Source organism: Macaca fascicularis, chromosome 18 (assembly GCF_037993035.2).
Source record: "Macaca fascicularis isolate 582-1 chromosome 18, T2T-MFA8v1.1".
NCBI classification, from domain to species: Eukaryota; Metazoa; Chordata; class Mammalia; order Primates; family Cercopithecidae; genus Macaca; species Macaca fascicularis.
Window position 1 is genome coordinate 44,155,477 of NC_088392.1, and position 25,161 is coordinate 44,180,637.

General features: G+C 44.5%; 1 protein-coding gene and 1 long non-coding RNA gene across 2 annotated transcripts in view; one reads left to right on the forward strand and one right to left on the reverse strand.

Annotated features, from left to right (window-relative positions):
- The window catches only part of LOC123570074 (uncharacterized), a 97,821-nt gene extending 74,231 nt beyond the window's left edge, over positions 1–23,590 (forward strand). Inside the window, exon 3 of the long non-coding RNA XR_012427100.1 lies at positions 23,261–23,590. This is a non-coding gene — a long non-coding RNA (uncharacterized lncRNA). The remainder of the gene's footprint in view (positions 1–23,260) is intronic.
- The window catches only part of SLC14A2 (solute carrier family 14 member 2), a 195,875-nt gene that overhangs the window by 22,911 nt on the left and 147,803 nt on the right, over positions 1–25,161 (reverse strand). The window contains exons 6-10 of the mRNA XM_015439931.4: positions 23,236–23,428; positions 18,831–18,978; positions 17,317–17,451; positions 15,466–15,515; positions 14,492–14,666 (exon numbers count right to left, since the gene is read on the reverse strand). Coding sequence (XP_015295417.3) covers positions 14,492–14,666; positions 15,466–15,515; positions 17,317–17,451; positions 18,831–18,978; positions 23,236–23,428 — 701 coding nt within the window. The remainder of the gene's footprint in view (positions 1–14,491; positions 14,667–15,465; positions 15,516–17,316; positions 17,452–18,830; positions 18,979–23,235; positions 23,429–25,161) is intronic.

Here is a 25,161-nt window from a genome sequence, read left to right on the forward strand (position 1 = left end):
AAGATATTACATAGGTCCATTCCATCTGGCTGTGAAACCCTAAGCTCTTTGAGGTGGGACTGGGCATTCTATAGCTCAAGAGTAAATTTTGTTTACAGTAAGCACTCAATAATTGCCTTAATCACTTTTTTCACTCCCCTCCCCACCTCCAATACCATGGCGCACATAGAAAATAGTATTTGTACAGCATGGTGCAGTGAACAGATGATGTTTATGGCCAGAGGGCCTGGGCCCAGGAACTCTGCCACAGTACCTGGCTGCTTGGAGGTCAGGGGTAGCTCTCTTGAGCAGTTACACACATGTCCTGGAAAAGCTGTTGGGTGAGCCTCGGCAGCTGAGTTAACTCCTCGGCATGCCTGCCTGGTGTAGGGGCTGCTGCTCTCCTCTCCTCTAACTAGCCTTATTAAGTGTCCAGGTGCATGTAGCTCCACCCTGGGGGCCATTCAGGACTGTTCCAGGGGCACGGTCCCTGCCCTCGAGGATTGCCATCATCCTGTGTTTTAACAGGCAGGAGGCCAATGGTGCTTTCTTCTCATTGACTCAGGGAAGGAAAGAACAGTTATGAGCCATGATGGTTTGCTCAGGAACACTTTCCTTGGGAGAAGTGATCCTGAAGTACTCGTGCCTCTGACTCATGCCAACTGTTCAAATATTTATCAGTGGTTAAAAAAAAAAAAAGATTTCATAGAAGCGCCCACTGGTGAAATAAAGTTATAACACTTATTACAATTTCTTTGAGAGGAACAAAATAAACCTAAATCATATGTGACTTCTTTCAGAGGGGAAATAATAATCTACCCTTTTTCTGAAAAATCGACCTTTACCCAAACAGGTCCATGCCTCTACACTTTCTGTGAGTTGTCTTTCTCAGGTTTTTTTTTTTTTTTTTGAGTTGGAGTTTCGCTGTGTCACCCAGGCTGGAGTGCAGTGGCACGATCTCGGCTCACTGCAACTTCCACCTTCCGGGTTCAAGCAATTCTCCTGTCTCAGCCTCCCAAGTAGCTGGGACTACAGCTGTGTGCCACCACACCGGCTAATTTTTACATTTTTAGTAGAGACAGGGTTTCACCATATTGGTTAGGCTGGTCTCGAACTCCTGACCTCAGGTGATCTGCCCACCTCTGCCTCCCAAAGTGCTAGGATTACAGGTGTGAGCCACTGCACCCAGCCCTTTCTCAGGTTTTGAACAGGATTTACTCTCTCCTGGGGGCGAATCGATGTTGTCTATTTTTCAGTAGCAATGTCCAACATAAGGAGCATAAGAAGCTACCATCAAGACCTACTTGCCATCCCTCCCCAGCTTTCTGGGCCTTCCAGCTTCCTGATCTGTTGTTTGTGGACAAACCCACACATCGCAAGGCAATTTCCTGGCTGCAATACCAGAACCACTTTCTTTGAAGTGACACATCATATATAATTTGATCTTTTTTTTTCTCTACAACCAGTTCTATGCTTTGACTGACTATGCTTTGGCCACAGTTCGGATAAATGTTTCCCCACATGGAAGTTGAGCTTTGCACTAAGACTTGTAATTTCTCTGGCTATTCTCTGTGTGTGTGATATGGATACTTGTGGGTGGTAAGTGGGGTGGTACCTTTTTCTGTGAAGTTGTATTTAGTAGAAATTTTCAAAGATCATTCTCTAAACTCTCTAAGGCATTGGATGTTAGAATTGGAAAAGGCTTTGAGATGATCTTGTCCAGCTCTCTCATTTTACAGATTTGGAAACTGAGGCCACAAGAAATGGGATGACTTCCCCTAGGCTACACAGCTATTGGCAGAGCTGAGCATAGATAAGACATAGGTCTCTCTTCTCTCGTATCTTGTAGTCTAAGATTTATTTCCCTAAACCTTACTCCCCATTAGGGGTTTAGTTTGAATTTCTTTCTTTCTTTTGTTTTTTTGAGACAGAGTCTCGCTCTGTCACCCAGGCTGGAGTGCAGTGGCATGTTCTCGGCTCACTGTAACCTCTGCCTCCTGAGTTCAAGCAATTCTGCTGTCTCACCCTCCTGAGTAGCTGGGACTACAGGTGCATGCCACCACTCCCGGCTTTTTTTTTTTTTTTTTTTTTTGTATTTTTAGTAGAGACGGGGTTTCATGGTGTTAGCTAGGATGGTCTTGATCTCCTGACCTCAGGTGGTCCACCTGCCTCTGCCTCCCAAGGTGCTGGGATTACAGGCGTGAGCCATCATGCCCAGCCTAGTTAAAATCTTTCAATTCAACTCTGCTTTGGAATGTAATGGCCAAAGTAGGTATTCTAGAATCAATTTCTCTTTAAACCGTGGCTTCCTTTCCTCAAGAAAAACCCCAGTCTTCCTGAGACTTCCTATCTGGACCGGGAGGTGGGATGAGAGATGCATGTAAGGAAGAGGAAGACCAGGTCCATGGGGACACTTGGAGATAAATTACTTGGAAGCCTCAACTTCTTACTCCATTAGCCAATTTTTTATTTTTAAGAAGGTGGGGGTATAAGTCACTGTTACCTTGAAAGAAGTGAGACTCATCCTTATAGCAAATGCTTTAAACTTTCTCTTCTCCTTCCCACGCAGCTCACTTGTTGGCCAACGGACTAGCCTAAATTTCGTTTCTTTCAGTGTCTTTGGCTCATTCCGTGGGGAAGATGTTAATTAGCATAAATGAGTTGATGCCTTATTGAACCTCGTGATACCTGATGATAAAGCCTCATAAATGAAGTTAAAGAGAGTACAAAGGTCAGAGCACCCCATCTCTAACTGCGGGACACCTGACTGATTTTTCTTCAGAATGTCTTTGCACTCTTCTCACTGTTCCTACCCTGGCCCACACCCTCAGAATGGCATGTCTATATCATCAGTTTCCCTAATCTTCCCTCTTTCAATCCATTCTAAACTTCAGCAGCTAGACCATATTATTATGTCACTCTCTTACTCAGTAACCTACATGGCTCCCTATTGCCAAAAGTATTATGCTCAAATTCCTCTGCCTGGCTTTCCTGATGTTCTTACAACAACTTCATCCTCAAGCCTCACCCGTTTCTTTCCCAATGCACACCGTGCCAAGGTGTTCTGGCCTTATCACTGGCCCTCTGTGCTCCCTCCATGCCTCTTCTTGCCTAAGTTCTATCCATCTTTCAAGGTCTGCTTTGTGTTCTACTTCCTCCATGAAGCCATCCTTGGCTTATTTGGTCATATGGGTGATTCCAGCCCTTGAATTCCCATTGTACTTGCAGAGGGTACTCTACGCTACATCTTTTGAAGTTGGGGCTGCAGTGGAGTTTCCTATTGATAGTTACAATGCACATAACCAGTATTCAATACATACATTCCAATCTAATGAAACTATTTGGAATTAGCAATTCCATGTAACCAAGTGTCCTTTGAGTTTGAGCACTGGCAGAAGGAAACTGAGGCCCAGAGATAAGTAGCATACCTGAGGCCGCACCTGGTCAGTTAGGAAGCAAGGTTTCGACCTCCTGGTTTTGGATTCTTTACTCCTGCAATGTAGGTGTTTTACAGACAGTTGGAGCCTTCTCAAATGATATCAATGGATTTTCAACTTTTTAAATTAAAAAAATTAAGAATTATTTTGTATCTCAAAAGGAGTTACAAAAATTACCAAAAATAATGAACACTGGTGTGTCATCACAATCGCAATACCCCCTGAAAGGCCATAGAAAGTTCAAAGTTCTTCTCTTTCATACTCCCTTTCTCCACATGCTCTTCTATGCCTTCTTCTTCACCACCTATGGCAGACATAGCTATGCAGAAGGTATGGCAACCTATGGCAGACATAGCTAATTGACCCCAGCACTCTTTCCCTATAAGTCTAGATACAGCCTCAGAATCCTTCTCAACACAATGATCTTGAAAGCCAGTACCAATCAGGCACTTTAGAGTAAATGTATTTTTCCCTTTAGCCACACAGACAGGTGTGGACATTGCATACATTTGAGAGAAGGGGTCCAACGAGGCCAGGGTGGTGATAGTAGGTAGAGGCCTGGCACTACCTACCGCATCTGGGCACATCCACACCTCACAGGATTGCTTTCCCTCACCAAGTTCACCAAGGCTTATATTCTTTGGTGCTGGTTTTGGAGGATATCACATACTTTACAAGGCTGTCCATTCTCTGCCATTCTCTGATAAGAGAACTTCAATATCCTGGAATGTTGTTCCTTATGGCATGGCTATTTGTCTTCCAGACACATCCGCTGTCAGTGGCTGCACAGAATAGGTCTACAGTAATCTGAGTATGTAGAAGAGGGACAGGAGACAGGTTGTTAGGAGCTGGGATGTTAAGATGTTTGTGGACACTGGAGAACCCAGTTCTATTGGTGTTTCTGAGGAAGGGGTACAGGACCTGAGGAGAGAGGCCAAGGAGCCTGGATCAGAAGCATCTTCCCTGGAAGCTGCAGGTAATGAATCGTGGGCAGAAGGTATTCACTTCTATCTCATTAGCCAGAGGTGATATCCCAGAGGCCCAACTTGGCACAGTGCTGCCCTGGAAATCAAACCGATGTCACAGCCATGGGTCATAGAGTCATGGAAAGGATGACAAATAATGAGATGGCTCATCCAGTGGGCGTGTGTGGTGGTGAGGGATTTGAGGGCTGATGGATGAGGCTGGTTTCAGCAGCAGGTGAGCAGGTGAGCAGGAAGTACTCAGGGTTATGAGTTAGGACACTTGGACTTTTGTCCAGCCTCATTTACCACCTGGACAAGTGTCTGGACAAGCCGTGGTTTCCTCAACTATAAAATAAGAGGTTTGAACTAGAAATATTTAAAGGCCTATCCAGCTTGAAGCTTCCAATATATACATTGTCTCTGGCATTCTTAGTAAGGTTCCCACCCCAGGACTGTCTTCCCCAGATGCAGTTCAACAGAAGGAAGAAACAGAACAAGACCAGCCTTTCTTTCTTCTCTTCCTTTGAAGAGTTAAGTGGTCTTGTTGGCTAGGACGTGTGCCTGGTTCAGCTCTCCCTCCCAGGACCTCTTACCTGGGCTCCTTTTGATTTCCTGCATGCAGTGGGAGGAATCTAGACCACTGGGACTAGAAAGCAGCAGCTTCCTTCTGATTGGGCGGCGTCTCTGGTCCTCAACTCCAGGTGCTGTGACTTCTCCTAAACACCAACCTCTTCACCTCCCTGAGCCCTCCAGCTCATCCTCTGGCTGACTTGCTATAAATTCACTAGCTTGCATTCCTTGAACCTGTGCCTGGCGCACGTCTGCCAGTTGAGGAAGGGTACCATGGAGGACCGGGGAGAAGACAGACAAATGCCCCTTCTCACAAATGCTCACCCATGTCCCCCCAGCCTTCCTGCCAAAAGACTATTTCCTAAACTCCCTGGGGAGGACTAGCTTCAGCTACCATAGTTCCCCCAACCTGGTTGGATCAGGTAGGTTCTCTTTAAAGAGGCAGAGCTGGGGACTGTCTGGTAGCTTCTCTCTTGTCCCATAGGTTACCTCCCAGTTGCACCTCTCATTAGAATTCTCGCTCCAGCATTTGCCTTTAAAGCAATTATTTAAGTGTTATCTCCTCAGGGGGCCAATTTGCCTTCCCACCTCAATAAACTCCCTTAATTCCCCATAGGGGCAGGGCACAGGGGAACAGTATTGCCATCAGCATCTGAATGGAAATTTCTGCACAGCCCGATACTAGATGCTGCCTTTCTAGTTCTATGGAAATTTTCAGACCTTTCTTCCTTCTGATTCCTGCTGACTGGGGTCCTGGGGACCTGGAGGCTTACTGCAGGACCCTCTCAGAGCAAGAAGGGTGTGATGAACCCCCACCAGCAGGAAGAACTCTGAGATCTGTATATTAGGGAGCTGGCCATTGCAAGTCCCATGAGGCCATAGGGTCTGGGGGCCTGGAGTTTGGGGAGGGGGCCCAATCCAAACATGTTTTGTTTGGCTTTGTGAGTATGATGGGTCATGCATCAACCCCCAAGCTTTTGCCCTCCCCACTCCACATACACACACTCAGTGGTGGGGTGTGAGGCAGTCTACCCAGGTTCCTAACACTGAGGAAATTAGCTACACCTGAGTAGACAAACTCCGCCGCTGACGTCAAAGGCCCCCTTCCCACCATGCCAGGCGTTTTGGAACTGTTAAAGAGGGGTCCTAATCACGGAGGGCCTTCTGAGGAAGGAAAGCAAACAAAGGGGGTGGGAGGAGCCCAGCAGGCCCCGACATTCCAGGGAGAGGTGGGGAATGGTGTGGAGGGGAGGTCGGTCCCCTGCATAGGGGCCTGTCCTTGTGTTGCTAGTTCAGGGCCCATGGCTATCTGCTGGCAACACGGAGCCTTCATGTTTTTCTTGTCCCTGCTGGCTGGCCTGTTGGCTCAGCCCTCACTGCTGTCCCTTGTTCTCTTGCCCTGGCTTCTCCTAAGGGCTCCTGAACTTCTTGAGATGAGCTCACTCCAGCTACCTAAGCATCCACCTACTCCAGACATAACAGGGAGCCACCTGTGAACAATATATCATTAATTTGAAAAGACAGAAAATGATGACCTTAAGAAGGCTTTCAGGAAGTTCATACACATTCCATTAGCCAAATGGAACTGTGGTTCTTCAAGATGTACTGAGTATCTGTCACACGCACTAGACTCAGGATGGGGCAATAAAGTGCTATCTTGGAAAGCAGAAGGCCGAGATGGAATCTTGTCCCCAACAGGTCCTACTAAAGACTGGAGCTCAGATACCAAGGGCTCTTCAAGAGATCAGTTTATGCCTACAGACTCTTTATTTGAAGGCTCAACTGGAATTCACTTGAGAACGAGGTTTTCTTCACAATGCTAGTGGCTTCCTTCAATTCTACGTTTTCAACCTTACAGAGGGAGGAGGCCTGCATTGACCACCAGGAGCTAAACTTGGGGAGGTCAGATCCTCCAAGGGAAAGGGCCCAAGTCCGTGTGGAATAAATGCAAGCTGGAGCTGGAAGTTCTCCAAAGGGCTACTTACTTTGCTTCATTCTGCTCCAGCAGCCTGTGCAGCGGTAGAAGGGGGCTGGGAGGTCCTTGTTATCAATTTGCAGAGGATTAAAAAGGACTTGTCATTTTCTCGCTTGTCCCCTTCTTGGGGTCTTGGAATTTCTAGTTCCACTTGGGGTAGAAGGGCTCCCTGTGGATTCTTTCGTTTTTCTCTGAATGACTAGAGACAGGAAAAACCAGGCAAGTAAAAAAAGTCTCATATAAAATGTGAATGCCTTTAAAGTTACCAGATGAGACCATGGTTTATCGAGTAGAAATCATACCCATACTGAAACTGCCAGTCCCTGCCTGGTTTTAGATTAGAGCTGTCCTCAGGCCATCACAACCTTCATGACCCAAGAAAACTAAGCTCAGGCTCATACAGGAAAGCATGAACAAATGTTCCATGATGTTTGCACGCTGGTCTGATATAACCACAAACTCAGGCTGTGAAGACATAGTTTTCTGACAGGCAGATCTTAGAGGGTTGGCCAGAAAGAGAGTCCCTTCAGAGGGGAGAGTGATGGGAAGGAGAAAGTCAATGTGCGGTTGAAGAATGTTGGTCTCCAGCTTTTGTCCATGTAAGCAACCATGTTGAGCATTTTGGTAAAGTGGCCAAAGGGCTAACTGGTCAAGCTCTAGAAAAGTAGTAAAGGCACTTGTGGTATATTTTTGGTACACATGGTCCTCATGTTCTTACCCTTTTACCACCTCAGTGATAACTCCTCTTTATTCCTCCTTGGGAATTCAGGGTCATAGAATCACAGAAAGTTGGGAATTGGAAAAGAGAGGCTGCAGTGGTCATCTGGTCTGGTTAACCACCCGAAACAAGCATCTCCAACTGGCCTCCACACCCTGCTCCTGCACTATGAGGGCAGGAATCCTAGGACCTCACAGGACATTATCTCTCAAGCAACTTCCACTGTTAAAAAGCGCCCTTCTCCACTGATTCAAAGTCTGTTTGCTTATCACTCCCACCTAGTGCACTCCCTCTGTGCTCTGAAGAAACATTGAACACGTTGACTTCTCCCACAATCATTACCTAATACTGCAGACACACATAGCCCTAGCTCTTTCATCTCTTCTCCAAGCCAAACACAACCAGCTTCATCATCATCCTCCCCTGTGAGATGAGGGTGCTCCAGACCCCCATCCATCCAGCTTGGCCTCATCTTGCCATGCCCTCCTTTGCCAAAGATTCTCTCGAAATGTGCCACCCATTTTTCTTTGTACTCTTTCTTCCCTTTTCATCGAATCTGTTCTCAGAAATGGCTCCTTTGGCCTAAGATACAAATGATTGATCATGCTTACTGTGGTACCTTCTCAGGACTATTTACAGCTGAACAGATTCAAAGCCTTAAGTTGAAGGAATGGCTGGGAATACTTGGGCAGCAGGTAATGGAAAGATAGGGGATACAAGGGGACAGGGCACTGAAATCTTCCTGGAACCCTTAAAATCATGCCTAAAACACTTTTTAAGCAGAAGATTAGCCTGACAAGGTCAGGAACTCAAGACCAGCCTGGCCAACGTGCTGAAACCCCGTCTTTACTAAAAAGTACAAAAAAAAAAAAAAATAGCTGGGCATGGTGGTGGGTGCCTGTAATGCTAGCTACTTGAGAGGCTGAGGCAGGAGAATCGCTTGAACCTGGGAGGTGGAGGCTGCAGTGAGCTGAGATCGCACCATTGCACTCCAGCCTGGGCAACAAGAACAAAGCTCTGTCTCAAAAAAAAAAAAAAAAAAAAAAAAAAAAAAAAAAAAAAAAAGAGGTGGTGCTGTGACCTTCAGTGGGCTCAGGCAGTCGGCATCCTCATCTTCACCCTAGGTGAGACTACTCACCTGGACGGGTATATTCCCATAAAATGAATTCCTTGCAGGCAGGAGCTGTTCTGATTCTTTCCTAATTTGTCGTCAATCCTGGGGCCTGAGTAACACATTAATAGTTCCTCACGCAATGTCTTCTGGGTGAATGAGTGAATAAGGTTAGGCCATGAGGCAGACAGAACTTCTCAGCTCATGAAAGTTGGCAAATGGCCCTGGGCAGGCTACACAGGGGCCCATCTGTGATGGATTAAGGGGAATGGGCAGAAGCTTGGGGCCAGGAGTTGTGAGAAGCTGTATCTGATTTCTGGAGCAAGAGGAGATAGAAAATTAAAAAAAAAATCATAAGCACACATGGAGATTCTATTTTAGCCCTCATCTCAAAGATTTTCTGAAACTAAAAACATGATTTTTAAACTAAAAAAGTTCAACTTATCTGTTGAATTGAAGAAAAGAAAGGTTATTGTTGGGACCTAAATCAGTGGTCTGGAAGGTCAAATGGAAGGCATATCTCAAAGCAGAGCAAAAATACACATGATAAAAATTGTGAGGAAGAACACAAGCAACTTGAAATAGAGATCAAGGAGGCCTATCACATGGATATAGGAGTTCCAGAAACAGAAAAAAGGAAGAGATAGAGGGAAACCGATAATGAAATCTTAGAAGAAAAGTCGCTAAGCTGAAGAAAGACTTGAGTTTGCAGATTTAAAGGCAGGATTGATGAGAAAAGACACCCCGGGCTTAGCTTCATAAAATCCCCGAACTCCGTAGACAAAAAAGACACCTAACAGTCATCTAGAAAGAAAGAACGGGTTATTTACAAAGGAAAAAGAATGAGATTGGCACCACATTTCTCATGTGTAGCACCCAAAAGCCAGAAAATGAAGGAACAACATCTAGAGACCACTGAGGGGAGAGACTGCGGGGCAGGAGCCCCACGCCTCCAAAATGTCACCATCTGCCAGGGTAAGAAACTCTGTCAACATGCAAAGAGTCAAAGAATATGTCACCATATTCTCTCATAGATTACTTGAAGAAAATACAAAGAGTTGTAAACAAGTAATAAATGAATTGGAACAGAGATAGCAAGACAGGGGAAGAAGAACAGATGAAAGAGTAATAAAAGGTAACATGTTCAATACAAATGGTAAACTCCAAATGGACGATAGAATGGCTGGGAATGTGTGATGTATGGGCTCAGTAAGAACTCTTGTGAAAAGAAGAGGCATATTGCAAGGGGAAAATAATTAAAAATGATAAATGATCTTAGCACAATTTAGGAGTGGGAGATGGCTGGAGAAGTAAACACATTTTAGGGACTGGGGCGCTGGGGAGGGGAATAGTGAAATTATTTCAAAGGCGATAGTTTCTCAGGGTAGGGAAAGGTCATTGGAGAAATGGGGTATCTTGTCAGGGAAAATTATTTTTCATCTTGTTTTTATAAGAGAGAAATATGCTTTTGATTATGAGTGTTGGGAAAGGAGCAGTAACCACTAGCAGAATGTAAAACAACAGTGGACCAAATTAACGAAGGGAAGAAAGAAAGAAAGGGAGTACCATGATCAAACTTGTGAAATGAGAAAAATGAAATAACAAAAAAGCAAAGAAAAATGAATAGTAAAAAAATAAAGTGAAAGAAAAAAACTAGTATATTAGTTATTACATAAGATGTGAAGAGGTTAACTTATTAAATTATAGAAACATTGAGATTAGGTAAAAACATGAAACATTGCCATATGTTATTTTTAAGAAATAGTTAAAAGTAAACAAAGTTAAAAATTAAAAATGATAAAGGTTAAAACAAAGGGATAAGAAAATATCAGAAAGAAGGAAGGTACAACAACATTAATATTGGTTAAGTTGGAGTGATGGTTAAAAACGTTAACTAGAATAAAGAGGGTAACTTATAATAGACAAAATTTATGAAGAATCAATGATTGTATAAATTAATAGGCATCAAACAATGTGGTAACTTATATGAGATAAATGCTTTAGAAACGCAAAATAAATTAATGAAACTGTACAATTATAGTTGATTTTTAACAAACTCTTTTCAGAATTAAGACCCCATATACAAAAAAATAAGAACATAGAGGAATTGAATAATACAATTAACAAATCAATTTAATATGTATTTCTTCAAAGTAAAATTTCATTTTATATGTCCAAAATCAGGTACTTGGCAGCTAAGAAAAATTCACACAATTTTAAAATAAAGATTTCACAGGCCATATTTTCTGCTCATAATCCAATAAAACTAGATATACAAAGTTAAAAAATATCAAAAGATTCCTAAATGCTAGAAATTAAGAAACCCATTATTAAATAATCCTCAAACAACCAAAGAGGAATAGAAATTAAAATTACAAACTATTTAAAAAATGATAAATGTAGACTCCTTTATTCTAAAACCTATAGTACCCAGCTAAAGCCGTACTCAGGAGAAAATTAATAGCTGTAAATGACTTTGTTGTTAAAAGAGAAAGACCTAAAATGAAAGAATTCTATATCAATTTTAAAACATTAGAAAATAACATTTAAACCCTAAGGAAACAGGAAAAATAAATCAATAGAATACAAACCAAAACAAGTAGAAAGGACAAATAAATCCAAAATTGCTTCTTTGAAAAAGTCAATAAAATGAATGCACCCCTTGCAAACCTGATTAAAGAAAAGAGATAACAAAATTATGTAAGATTAGAAATGAGAAGGGGATAAAACCATGCATACAGGAGAGATTGAAATTATTCTATGAGAACATTGTAAGTAACTCTATGGCAACAAACCTCAAGATGAAGCAGAAAACTTGACTATGTCAATTATGGAAGAAATTGGAAAGATGATTTAAGATCTGCCATTTTAAAGTGCAGCAGGACAAGACTGTCGTGGCTGATAGTAGAATTCATCAGTGTTGTATGAGAGGAGATAAAGACGGGAGAAAGCGTTGGGGAGGGCAGAAACTGGGAGAGGGGAAGTGGAAGATGGGTGCCATAGGGAAAGAGTTTGAGACACAGCCTCCTCTGAAGTCCCTTTCTCTCCAAACAGACGCACCTTTAATGATTGCATATTTGTGTTCAACATAGACACTATCATTTGTATAGCCAAGAGCTTTTGCTTGTAGTTTGGGGTGATGGTAGAAAAACTGCCAGAATATGGGTCCCCAAACCCTTCTTCTCTCATCATGTCCATGCAACCTCATGTTGGTGCTGTGAATCTGTAAGTTTAGAGATCTTTTACCTACCCATTCAGCAGGTGGCTGAGGCGAGGAAGCCCTGGGGAAGGTGGGACAAGATCACTCCAGGAGCTCTCCAGTCCCATGAGATGAGGTGAAGAGTTGGCAGGGGTTGGGGGAGATGGGGGGAGTTGGTGGGAACAGAAAGCAATAATCTCATCCAAATCAGCTGAAATAATTTTTTATATCCAAATAGTTTTCCTCTCCTGGAGATCCAGTAAGCATGACTAAAAGACAGTTCCCAATCAGACCCAATGCTTTGGGTGGACAGTCTCAAAGGGCTTAATGAAGACAGGAGGGGATTTTCTAGGACAATGAATGGGGTCTCTGGTTCTGGTTATCTGTTGTTAAAATACTTTGGGAGCTTTGCCTCCATTTTGGGTAATTGAACCCCTTCTGGAAACGCAGCAGAGAACTGAAGCCCTTATCCTAATAATATAGAGGTTTTCCTGCATCATGGGATGGGACCACCTGATCTTCACACTCCCTTCCAACCTTGGGATTCTCTGAACCTCCCTGTCCTTCCTGCCTGGAAAACTCCAGCACTGAAGGGTCATCATTTTTTTTCCTTGTCCAAGAATGGTGTGCTTTCTGGCAGATGAGAGAACAGGGCGAGAGGTTGGAGAAGAGTGAGCCTTAGAAATAGTTCCCAGACAATGTGGAACTATTGGTTTAAAACTGCACCCCTTAGTGCACATCACTGTGCACTAAGTTCTCCAGTAGCCCCAGAGCAGGGCCTCCTGATTCCAGTTATGCTACTCTCACTTTTCTGAGCGTCCTCCATTTCCTGAGGGTCTTCATGCCGTCACCCAGCATGTCAAACTCCTTTGCTATGTCTGTTGCAAGGGACTTGGTGGTGTCTATCTGGGCCTGTGCACTGCCCACCAGTTTGTAAGCATTAATATGTTGACTGTCTCTATCAGGGATCTGCAAAATACAACTTGGGGACCAAATCTAGCTTACTGCCTGTTTAATAAAATTTTATTGACACATAGCCATAATCATTCATTTACGTGTTGTCTATGGCTGCTTTTATGCTATAATGACAGGGTTAAGACTTTGCCAAAGAGAATATATGGCCTCCCATCAGAAAATATTTACTATCTGGCTCTTTACAGAAAAAGTTTGCTGACCCCTGATCTATATATACATTTAAAGACCAAATGAAAGCTATTGACTATAGTTGGGAAACCAAATTATGAAATTCATAGATAATTGTCTTTCCACCGTCAGGGCTACCTATTTGTCTTAAATATCATACACTTCATAAAGCTTCCCATGCTCACAAGCAAATAGAAGAATGAAGTAGATTTCCCAAGCTTTTTACACATGGAAATCGGGTACTTTCCTTACCTGAAATCTCTGCTTAAAGATGCTGGTTTGATTTGTCCCAGCAATCCCATTATTGGGTATATACCCAAAGGATTATAAATCATTCTATTGTAAAGACACATACACACATATGCTCATTGCAGCACTATATACGATAGCAAAGTCTTGGAATCAACCCAAATACCCATCAGTGATAGACTGGATAAAGAAAATGTGGCACATATACACCACGGAATATTATGCAGCCATAAAAAAGAATGAGTTCATGTCCTTTGCAGGGACATGGATGAAGCTGAAAGCCATCATTCTAAGCAAACTAACACAGGAACAGAAAACCAAACACTGCACGTTCTCACTCATAAGTGGGAGTTGAACAACGAACACATGGACAAAGGGAGGGGAACATCACACACTGGGCCCTGTTGGGGGATGGGAGGCAAGGGGAAGGAGAGCACTAGGACAAATACCTAATGCATGTGGGGCTTAAAACCTAGATGACAGGAACTAGGAAATGCTTATCATGCATAATAAAGTCATATATAGGATTCTAATTTATTAATTCCTCCCTGCTATGGAATATCGCCTTGCCCCTTACAAAGACCACTGAATGGTCAAGACTCCTTTAGATAATTCCATGCCCCAGTTGTCCCTGTTTTGACTTTAAAATCCCATCAGTGTAAAATTCTTCTCTCTGTGGTCATTAACCTCTGGCTCAGCCACTAGAGAGCCTTCCCTTCCTAGCCTGTGTCCCCTGACTTACCCCCCTACTCTGTGTCTGCTTAGGACACTCAACAAGTTTAATTTTATAGCATCTATTATTTAGTCTAACATGCCAAGAAGATCATCTGTTAATTACCTTTCCAAAGGACTACTGTTTTTGTTTTAAGTCAACAACATTTAAAACACACTCCTTATTGCTAACTCCAGAAATCTTACTGTAATACCAATTTCCCTTAATGCCGCACAGTAGGTAGTTATGGAGATTCAGGCAGAGAATGAAAATCAGCTTAGGGAAAGAAAGTTACAGGTGTGCTTGGTTCTACACAGGTGCAAGGAGAGGCAAAGAAAGTGAGTGCTGCAACTGATTGAACCAGAGCTGAGAACACAGGGAGCAGACATCAGGTCAGGCAAAGAGCATTTCTTCCCGGAACGTGGCTAGTCACCACTGGGGGCCTTCTCTTCTTCACCGCTTTTCACCGTCAGGTAGTAGATGCGGTTGGCCTCGGGGTAGGTGACTTTGCTGAGTGGGAGCCTGAAGATGGCCGGGTTGTTGGTCGTCAGGAGCAGGAAGATGATGGTGGCAAGGCAGAAGGCCCAGGTGCCTGGTGGCACGCCCACCTGGAAACAAAAGCATTGGGGGCTGAAGAAGTTTCCTAGTTTGCTATGTTGGACTGGGGACCCTGGGGGAAAAGAATGTGATGGGCATTGAGGATGGAGATCCTCCCTCCAGTGAAGGCACTGATATTCCCAGATTTGCAATGTCACAGTAGTTGGTCAAGGAATTTGGGGCTGGATGCAGTGGCTCATGCCTGTAATCCCAGCATTTTGGAAGGCCAAGGTGGGAGGATCACTTGAGCCCAGACCAGCCTTGGCAACAAAGTGAGATCCCGTCTCTACAAAAAAATACAAGAGACAGCTGGGCATGGTGATGCATGCTTGTAGTCTCAGCTACTCAGGAGGTGGAACTGGGAGGATGGCTTGAATCCTGGGAGGTTGGAGCTGCAGTGAGCCAAGTTTGCACCACTGCACTCCAGCCTGGGCAACGGTGCGAGACCCTGTCTTGCAAAGAAAACAAAAACAAAACAGATAATTTGAGGCACAATCAGAATCTTTCAATGATGGAGCTGCAAATTGGTCCCCCACATCCAGTCACACAGTGCCATCTGTCCGTCCGTGTTTTCTGCTGCTAGTTACATTGCAATCTTTCTACACACACACACCTCACTCCCCTAGAGATACATGTATGCAATTGTCAATTCTCCTCTGGACAACCTTAGACAAACCTTGACAGAGATGTTGTGTGAGCACCAGCTACCATTATCCCCTCAATGTTCCTTTACCAGACCCCACAACCCCGTATGTCCGGAAGCTCTGGGAAGAGCACTTTGGGGTAGTGTTCAGGAGAATCCACACTTACCACTGACAAGATGTTGGAGATGGCTGCTTCCATGTATGCACAGAACAGGGCTGTGGAGGAACAAGGATCACCAGAGTGAGCTTCCCAGGGCCTTCCCACTAAGCCACTGCCATTGCGGCCTAGGGAGCCCAGACCAAGAACAGAAGCCCCACCCTCTCTCCTGCAGCCTCAGATTCTGCACCATGCCCTGACATCTGGCATGCTTGCCTGGCATTATTTGTTATCTCTGTAGATAGGTGAGGCCTGTCTCCCACCAGACTGTTCATTCTTCAGGTAGAGATTAAAATTTATATTTCTTTTTGTCCCCTCCCTGCTTCTATAGTGGCCTTGCATAGAGTCAGGGGTCAATAAACATCATTTGCTTGTCTACGCTGATGGTAGTGAAGAGCTAGTACAGGCTGGATGATTGTCTGTTGTGGGGGAAGAGTGGTCAGACTATATGAGCTCCTGCCAAAGTCCCTCCTATTCAAAACTCTGAGCAGCTGTGATGCTGCTTGATGTTCACCAGGTCTCACCGGGGCTGAACCTTACCGGACCCCTGAACCAGTCCCCAGGAGCCAGGCAGCTGGGTTCCCCCATGGGAGCTGAGTCCTGAGGACAGCCAGGAAAGCTTGTCCATGTAGCTGGTGCCTCTGGACAAACTCCTTCTGCCCTGCAGCTTTGCTCTTTCTCCTTCTCTATCCAGAGCACCTCTTCCCTCTCTGTTTGTCAACTCTAATCCTACCAGAAGTGTTGTGATAAACCCTAGCCTCCCCCTGTAGGCTTCCCAGACGATTCCAGCCACTGGAATCTGCCACTTCTCTGAAGGCCAACGGCAGTTACAGTCTGAACCTCAAAATAGCGGGCACTTCTGACTTGACAAATATTTACTGGGCCCACTATCTACATGCCCAGCCTCATGCTGGCTGCTGAGGGGGGCTACAAGGAATATGAAAGTCATTCTCAGTCTCCATGCATAAGTGAGAAAAAACAAAAGAGAAGCTGTTCCAGATGCTATTCTTCTGTTTCCTTGACTCCAGTCTTATTTATTAATGTCCTGTCCTGCTTCCAGAGAACAATGCCAGGAGAGGAGAGCTGGTGGGAAGCTGGGGCTGGGATTGACTCTCCCTTTTGCCATTAATAGCTATCTTCTAGGGCAAGTTAATTAGCCCCTCTGAGCCTCATTTCCTCATCTGTAAAATGGGCCAGGCAGGCTATGCCTGGTGGTATTCTGGGGGGGATTAAATGAGTTCATATATTTATATAACAGGGTATGGTGCTGGGATACAGGTATATGAGAAGGACTATGGCTGATTTCCCTTCTGGCAGCGTATTCTGTATTTACTCTATGGAAATCGAGCTTGCATAATGTTGTTATGATTTTTAGTGCTCCTAGTACATCACCTCACTGGATCATTCCAACAACCTTTGTGGATGCTGCAGTCTTAGTAATTATTTGTGCAATTACTTCTCTTCTGCTAGGCTGTGGCTTCATGAGGATGTAGTCACCATGGTAACTTCTGTGCCTAGACTAGGTCCTGGCACTGGATGGTGCTGTATAAACAGTTGTTGAATGAGGAGTTATAGAGAGCAGGAATGCTGTCATTAGCACACAGGGAAATGTGTATGTGATTCCCTTGTAAACTTTACAACACTGTGTACGTGTAACACTATTAGGTGGTTGTGATCCCATTTGACAGAAAGGAACCTGAAATCCCAGCTGTTACGGGCAGCACTGGCATTAGGACGCCAGCCATTGGCCTTTCTGTCACTGCTGAACAGTATTGATTAGTGGTTCCCATGGGTTTCACAGAGACAGGAAGGGAAGGAGTAGCCAGAGTAACCTGGTTGTCAGCTTTTCTGAACACCTACCACAGATGAGGGCCAGCAGGTGAGTCTGCCAGGTGAGGGCATAGAACATGCCCCCGATGGCGATGCAGGAGAGGACGCAGTTGTAGCTCCAGAGGCCTGTGTAGATGGTCTTGAAGGGCGTGGCCACGGACAGGGCTGTGGGACAAGGTGTGGTGTTTCTGTCTGATTCTGGGCCACAGAACAAAGACCACCCTGGGGCTGGTGCCAGGTCTCAGGGTGGCCTCCATACTGTTGTTCACCCCACATCTCCAAACCTGCCCATCAAAAGAGCCTCTACAAATGGCATCTGGTCTTAGGAAACCTTCAATGAGAAGAGAACAGTGGTTTCCAAATCAGTTATCCAAGCCACAGGCTTTACTTGGAGGTCTGACTATTTCCTCCTAGGTGAGAAGAGGCAAGGAGGTGGGATTCTAGGCCCCTTCTTACTCCTTTGACTACAGCAACTACAGTCTTAGCAAGAAAGATTCCAAAAAGCTTTAGAAGATTTAAACAAATATTTTTAAAACGTTGTTTCAAATGGCCCAGAAAAATATTTCTTTACCCTTATGGATATATGTAGATAAAGGAATGATACAGCAGAAGGAGTAAGATGTGGGTATATCTGGGGAAAGAATTTACAGATGCCTCATATTTTTATTTTTACCATTTTTTGATGAGTTTAAAATTATTTCCGAATAAAAAAATACTTTTAACAATTTTGCTTCCAAAAAATCTTTGAAAAATATTGGAAGAAGTCTAAAACAGGTTCCTACTCCCAATGCTACCACCCCAGTCTCTGACTCTGCTGTCAGAAAGAGCAAGTACCTATCTAAATGTGTGTACACACATATACACAGGTAACAATATCAAAGCACATTTGTCAAATGGCAATCCAATGTTTGAGAACAATTTTCTTTGTATCTTACCAAAAATTTCAAAGTGCTGGGACATTTATTATATCACAGTTGGTCTTGGTTACTGCTCCCGCCCCCATCCCTGTGTCCCTCCAGCACCCTCAGCTCTAGGGGCTCAGTTTGCAGGCCAGCTTTGTTCTTACCCCTTTGCATCTCTCCATGTTGTTGTTTGTTTGTTTGTTTGCTTGCTTGTTTGGTTTTTTTCTTTTTTTTTTCTTTTTTGAGACGGAGTCTCACTCTATTGCCCAGGCTGGAGTGAAGTGGTACGATCTTGGCTCATTGTAATCCCTGCCTCCTGGGTTCAAGCGATTCTCCTGCCTTAGCTTCCTGAGTAGCTGGGATTACAGGTGCCCACCACCATGCCCAGCTAATTTTTGTACTTTTAAACTTTAATTTAATTTTATTTTTTAGTAGAGATGGGTTTTCACCTTGAGCTCAGGTCATCTGTCTGCCTCGACCTCCCAAAGTGCTGGGATTACAGGCGTGAGCCACCATGCCTGGCTCCCTGAAAGTATTTAAAACTTCAGGGAAGAGAATGTCTGGAAGATTTGCTGTATGTAGGGAAGAAGTGACCTCAAGTGAATTATCCTGAGGACCTGAAGAAAGGGAGCTCTGTCCTACCTGCTAGCAGCCCCACGATTGAGCCAATGGCTGCATGCAAGCAGATGAGTGGCGAGGAGATGAACAGAGCCACCAGGAACACACCGCCTGTCCAGGGATTGTCACAGCCGTACACCTGACCGACCCCAACAGGGATGGCTTGTAAGAGCTGCAAAGTTAACAGAATACAGGTCACTGGAGCATGGACCAGTAATGTAAAACCAGACTCAGGACCAGATTTGATCCATTCCTTGGGGGAGTAATCGAGTGGAACAGGAGGATGACTGCACCTTCCAGTGTGTGAGAGAACACGGGAGGAATGAGCTGGAACAAACAGCTCCTCACTCCACCACCCAGCAGGCATCTGAGCATCCCTCATGCAAAGCCAGGGCCCCCAACACGGGCTGGGCATGGATGCTTCTGAGGAACATATGGCTTCTGCTTTGAGGGGACCAGAATGCACCTCCTCCCTAGAATGCCAATGGGAGTTTCAGGGCTCTTGGGGATTTCCTCTAGACCTTCTGAAATCCATACAAATATTCTAGGAATATTGGAAATACAATAGGCCATTTTGATATATGATTTGACTAAAAGTCACCCAGCCTGTTGGTAGCCAAGTGCAGACTAGAGGCTCTGAGCTTGACCCCTCGCTCAGGTCTGAGGTCTTTGTCACCCTTGCTGTCTCTTTGTCAGGCCACTGCTGACACATCCTCTTTGCTGGCCCCTGGCCATTCACAGCTACCCTGGGGGTTGTGAGCCCTTGGAAAGGAGGAGTAGGTGTGTCCCCTGCTCACAGAGACTGCATAGCATTGTGGAAAGGTAGTATGTGGAACATCTGGAGAATGGCCTGAAGTCCAAACATCCCTGAGCCTGAGAGTAACTTGGTGGTGCTGGAATTCGGGAGGATTTATTTGGCAATGCTGTCAGATGGCTTTTCTTCGGCCAGGCTGAATTGTGGATATTTTGGAGTCCTTTGAGGGCAGAAAAAGAAAGGAGGGAGAATGGCAGGGCAGGCAGAGCACTGGCCTGGGAGTAGAGGGCTCCAGCTTCCATCAGGGCTCTGCACAGTTCATTGTATGGCTGTGAGCATGTCACATCCTCATCTATAGCATGAGGAGGCCGGCTTGGCAGATGATCTTCCAGCTTTGAGACTCTGTAGTTCTTTTCATAATTGCCAGGTCACATGACCTCTGTGAGGACAGGGCCCTTTATGCCCAGGTACATCATAGGTGCTTAACAAATAGGAATTGATTAGGTCAGTGGTTCCCAAACTTTGCTGTACAGTAGAATCCTCTGGGAATCTTTAAACAAACACTGATGGCCAGCTCTTCCCTAGACATTCTGATTTAATTGATATGGGGCATGGTGGGGCTTAGGTGAGTCTGGCATGCACTGGAGATGAGTTACGGATGATCCACTGTCGATGTTGCTACAGACGCTGGGAATCATTTAGTTTCTCCCTTTGGACCAGATTTTGTACTTTTTTGACAATTTGATTTAATTCTGGAATAAGTATGATTTCTTCAGGGAGTAGTATTTGAAGAGCCTAGAGGGCTCTTAAGCTTTGCCCACTCTTGTATCTGAATGAATGGCCTTTTAATAACCAAATGCTATTTGGACCAGAGTCTATAATCTTGTGAAAGGAATGGCAAGGGTGGGGTGCTCAATCATATTTATAGAAACCCAGAAAACACTTTGTACCAGACCAGGGAACTCAGTTTAAATGTTGGGAACAGGCTGGAAGTCTACTTAATAAATACCCCATGATTGCCAAGATCTGAGGAATGCAGGATGCTGAGGGGAGTTCACATCCACCTTTCCATGTGGGAATGCAGATTTTAAACTCAAGGGCTCAAGAATGAGAGGGATGAGGGAATGAGGGGTCTTGCAATGGAGCCTGGGTTTAGAATGAAGCTTCCTCCACTGGGATCCACATTTCAGCCTGGTGAGCTGTTCCCCAGGTGGCCTTCCCTCCCAGCACACTGCTCCCAGGCCGCAGCTGACACCCTGGGTGAAGGGCAGTCAGGTGTGCCATGGAAATTTACTGAGCACCAGGCCTTCTCCACACTCCTCATAATTCTTATGTAGCAACAACAAGCTGATTAAACAAATACGAAGGCCTTTCTCTGTTGTTTCAAAGAGAAAGAGGGAAGTGGCATTGATTCTTCAAAACTCAGATCCAGAAGGTGGGAAGAGAAGGAAGGTGGTTGTCAGAGTGGTGGGCTGGTGGGGTGTTAAGGGGGTGGGTGTGGGTCTCGGGATGCCTGGGTTTGGCTCCTACCACTTTCTAATTGCTTATTTTGAAGGTGAACAAGAGGCATCTTTTCTCTGTGACCCATACCACACTGTCGATGTTGCTACAGACGCTGGGAATCATTTAGTTTCTCCCTTTGGACCAGATTTTGTACTTTTTTGACAATTTGATTTAATTCTGGAATAAGTATGATTTCTTCAGGGAGTAGTATTTGAAGAGCCTAGAGGGCTCTTAAGCTTTGCCCACTCTTGTATCTGAATGAATGGCCTTTTAATAACCAAATGCTATTTGGACCAGAGTCTATAATCTTGTGAAAGGAATGGCAAGGGTGGACCATACCACACTGGTCCCCTCGGTGTTGGGTTGTCCGGCTAGCAGTGTGGAGTCGGGGCTCGGAGAGACTTTCTTCCTGCTGGTGCCACATGTGCCTTTGGCCATTACTTGGGCAATACCTCATGCATAGGGATCAGGGACAGCCTGTGGCCTGATTGTCAGACGGCCTGTCACCGATGCTCCTGGCGGAATTTTGAGTGTCATGCCTGCTCCTGCTCTGCCTGTTTTCCACCTGAGAAGGTGGGCTTTCCCTTAAATGCAGAGCTCTGTCTTTTCCATGTTCTTGGGTTTATGCCCTAACACTGCCACTCGTGCCCCAGCCCCAGCCTCAGACACAACTTGAAAAGGTTTTGCATTGTTTGCTGCAGTGTTAACAACCACGGCTGGGGAAGCATTTCCTATTCTGCTGGGTTTAGGTTTAGAGTGTGGCTGTCCCTGGAGGACCCTGGAGTGGTAGCTCCAGAGCTGAGCACAGCAGCAGGCTACACTGAGGTTGCAGCACACCTAGACGGGCAGGACTCAAGCATCGTATCACACAAACAATATTTGAGGACTTAGGTTATGATAGCAAATATTCAAAAGACTGTTGCAGAAACAATAGCCTGAATTGCTCTAGAAAGCAGACTGGAACCAATGGGTGAAAGATAAAGGGAGATGGATTTCTGATGAAGGTAAAGAACACTGCAACATGACAGGGTGGATTGCACCAATAAGTAGGGGATTTTGCCTCACTGGGATTGTTCAAGCTGCATGTACATGTCCTGCCTTGGACTAGGCGGGTGATGGTTCAAAGCTTAGGCTTTGTGTCAGGCTGCCTGGGGTTTAAGAACAGGCACTATCTGCAGTTGGACTTTGGGCAACTAACCCTCTCTGTGTCTTAGTTTTCTCACCTATAAAATAGTGATAATGATGGTACCTACAGTATTAGGTTATATTATGAGGGCTAAATGAGTTAATATGTCAAGGGCTTGGAACAGTATCTGATACATAGTAAGCTTGCTAAGTATTAGCTATTAGCTATCTCTGTTCATTAACAAGGCCAAAGTTTTACAATTCTATATATTTAATCTTATGTTAGATCTTTACTACATTCTTATATCTTCAATGTCTAGAGATCAGCAGATTAATGAATATGTACATTTACCACAAAAGGACAGAAAGCAGGGTTTCTCCCCTTTGGCCCTATTGACACTTTGTTCTGTATTACTCTCTGCAGGGGCAGGGGGAAGCTGTCTTGTGCATCGTAGGATGTTTGGCAGCGTCCCTGGCCTTTACTCATTAGATGTCAGTGGCACCTCTCTAGTCTTGACAATAAAAATGTCTCCAGACATTGCCTAATGTCTCCAAGGGGCAAAATTATCCCTGCCTGAGAACCACTAAGAGAGAGAGTATATAAAAATTAACCCTCTGCCTTCTATGCTAATGCCTTTAAAATCCTAATTTTAAATGTTTATTTTAGTATCTTGCCCCTTTATCTGACTATACATTTTATCTAATATCTTTTACTCAACCACCATGATTCTGTACTGTCAACGCTTATCTGTTCACTTGTGTGTTGGAGTTTCCCTGTATAGAATGCAGGCTTCACAAGAGCAGGATGTCATCTTTGTGTGTTCTCAGTATCTGAAAAAGTATCCAGGCCGCGTTACTTGTTCAATAAGTACTTGTTGAAAGGATCTATGGACATGGCAGCAACCTTTTCTGATACCCTGCTGAGGCCCATCATCTGGCAGAGATGTTTCTAGAGAAGCTGAGAGCATGGGTAATCCACAAATTGGTTGGCAAGAAGGCCTGCAGTGGAATATGGGGGTCTCAACTCATCACCACTGGGTAACTTACCAGGGGCATTTCCATCTCTGTCCAGGTGATATTGGGCACTGAAGACACAGGCTCTACCAGTGTTGTGGGGAAGAAGAGGTTGTAGTGGCCTGTGGCTGCAAGGTACAAGGTGACTGCAATGTTGAAGGGCAGTGTGAAGACTGGGAGGTCCCACTTGCTGAAGATGGAATTCAAGGCACTAGAAAGAACTGGGCTGCAGATGGAAGAGACAAAGGGTTAATCCCTGTGACATCCTGAGGTCTACATTGTCTCAGCAGCTCTGGCCACTGTATCATCCACTGACTCCTCTCCTAGGCACAGCGTTTCTGGCCCCCTTGAGACTCCAGTGTTCCACTGATCTGGGATAGGGAATAAGGTATTCAATTTCAGCTCTTACCTTTTTTTCTTTTCTTTTCTTTTTTTTGGCCAATTTATTGTCATCTGCTTCATAAGCTTACACCACTGAGAAACACATTTTAAAAATATCGTAACTTATTTTGAGTAAAACACTTTATAAAATAATGGAAATATTTCCTTGTTTTTTAAACCGAGAAAACTAAACAAAATGTGACCCTTACAAAATGTAACGTGTTGCCTTTGAATCACCAAAGTGTACAATGACTATTGTTCAGGGCTGTGATAACATTTTAGAAGACTGACCTTCTAGGAGGAGGCTGCAATGGCATATGGGCAAGTTGCAGGTCTAATTTCAGCAAAAATACTTGGAGCTACTCTGGAAACTGCCAGGGGAAAAATAGGACCTTCAGTTGTTTTACCCTCTGTCTTCTTCACCTTTTCCTTGGAAAGAGAATGGATGTTGGCGACAGACAAAGCTTAGCGCAAATCCTAACTCACTCCTATGGGTACAGGCTGAAGGAACATTGTTAGGTAATTAATCTCCCTTAGCTTCAGTTTCCTCTGGAAGGCACCAGCCACCCTAGACACCGAATACCCCACATCACCCACACTCAGTGACCTGCTGAGCAAAACCTGAAGTTGCATGATTTGTTTAAATGGTCTGCTTTTAATGAATGACCACGAATTTCAAAAAGGCATTTAAGACTTCCTGAAAACCCTCCTACACATCCCTTGCCAATTAACTCTCCAACTTACTGAGACAAGTATTTCACATTTTCACCTTTCTCCTCAAATCTTTACTGTCTGCTTCCCTTTAGCCTCAGCCAACCACCTGGCTTTACTTCATTAAGAAAATAGAAGTGACAAGATGAGAAAGGCTTGTTTTCCCAGCCATAAAATCCACACCCTGTCTGCTTTCTTCCCACATACTCTGCCTCTCCGCCTTTTTCACATAATTGAAGCGTCCCTGCTCCTTCATCAGGACAATTCTTTTCCCTTTTCTTTGGATCTAATCTGCCTCAGGGACTTCATTCCTGTAATTTTCTCCTTTCTCTCCTACAGCTTTAATCCCTTCTTTTTCTTCAGATCATTCTCATCAGGATATAACATGCTCTAGTGTCTTCTACCTTTAAACATCTTCCCCCTTTAACCTGATGGCCACTCCAGCTGTGGCTCCATTTCTCTGCTCCCTTCAGGGCAATATCCTTCGAAATGTTTGGCTTTCTGTGCTGTCCCCAATCTTTTCCTCCTAGTCTTTCCCAAACCCACTTCAATCAGGTGTGTGCCCTCATTACACCATGGAAATGGCTCTTGTCCATTTCACCAATGGCATCTATCTTGCCAAGTCCATGGTCATTCCCCATTGCTTTGATTTGACAGTTGGACCTGCCCACCATATTGAAATACTTTCTGTCTGGGCTACCGTGACACTGGATTTTCTTAGTTTTCTTCTTGCCTGCTCCTTCTTAGTCTTTTTTGATGGTTTTTCCCCTTTCTTGCCAGACTTCTAAATGATGGAAAAGCATATGATTCTGTCTTGAATCTTTTCTCTCTCTCTCTTAAAAAAATCTTCTCTGTTGGGTGATTGCC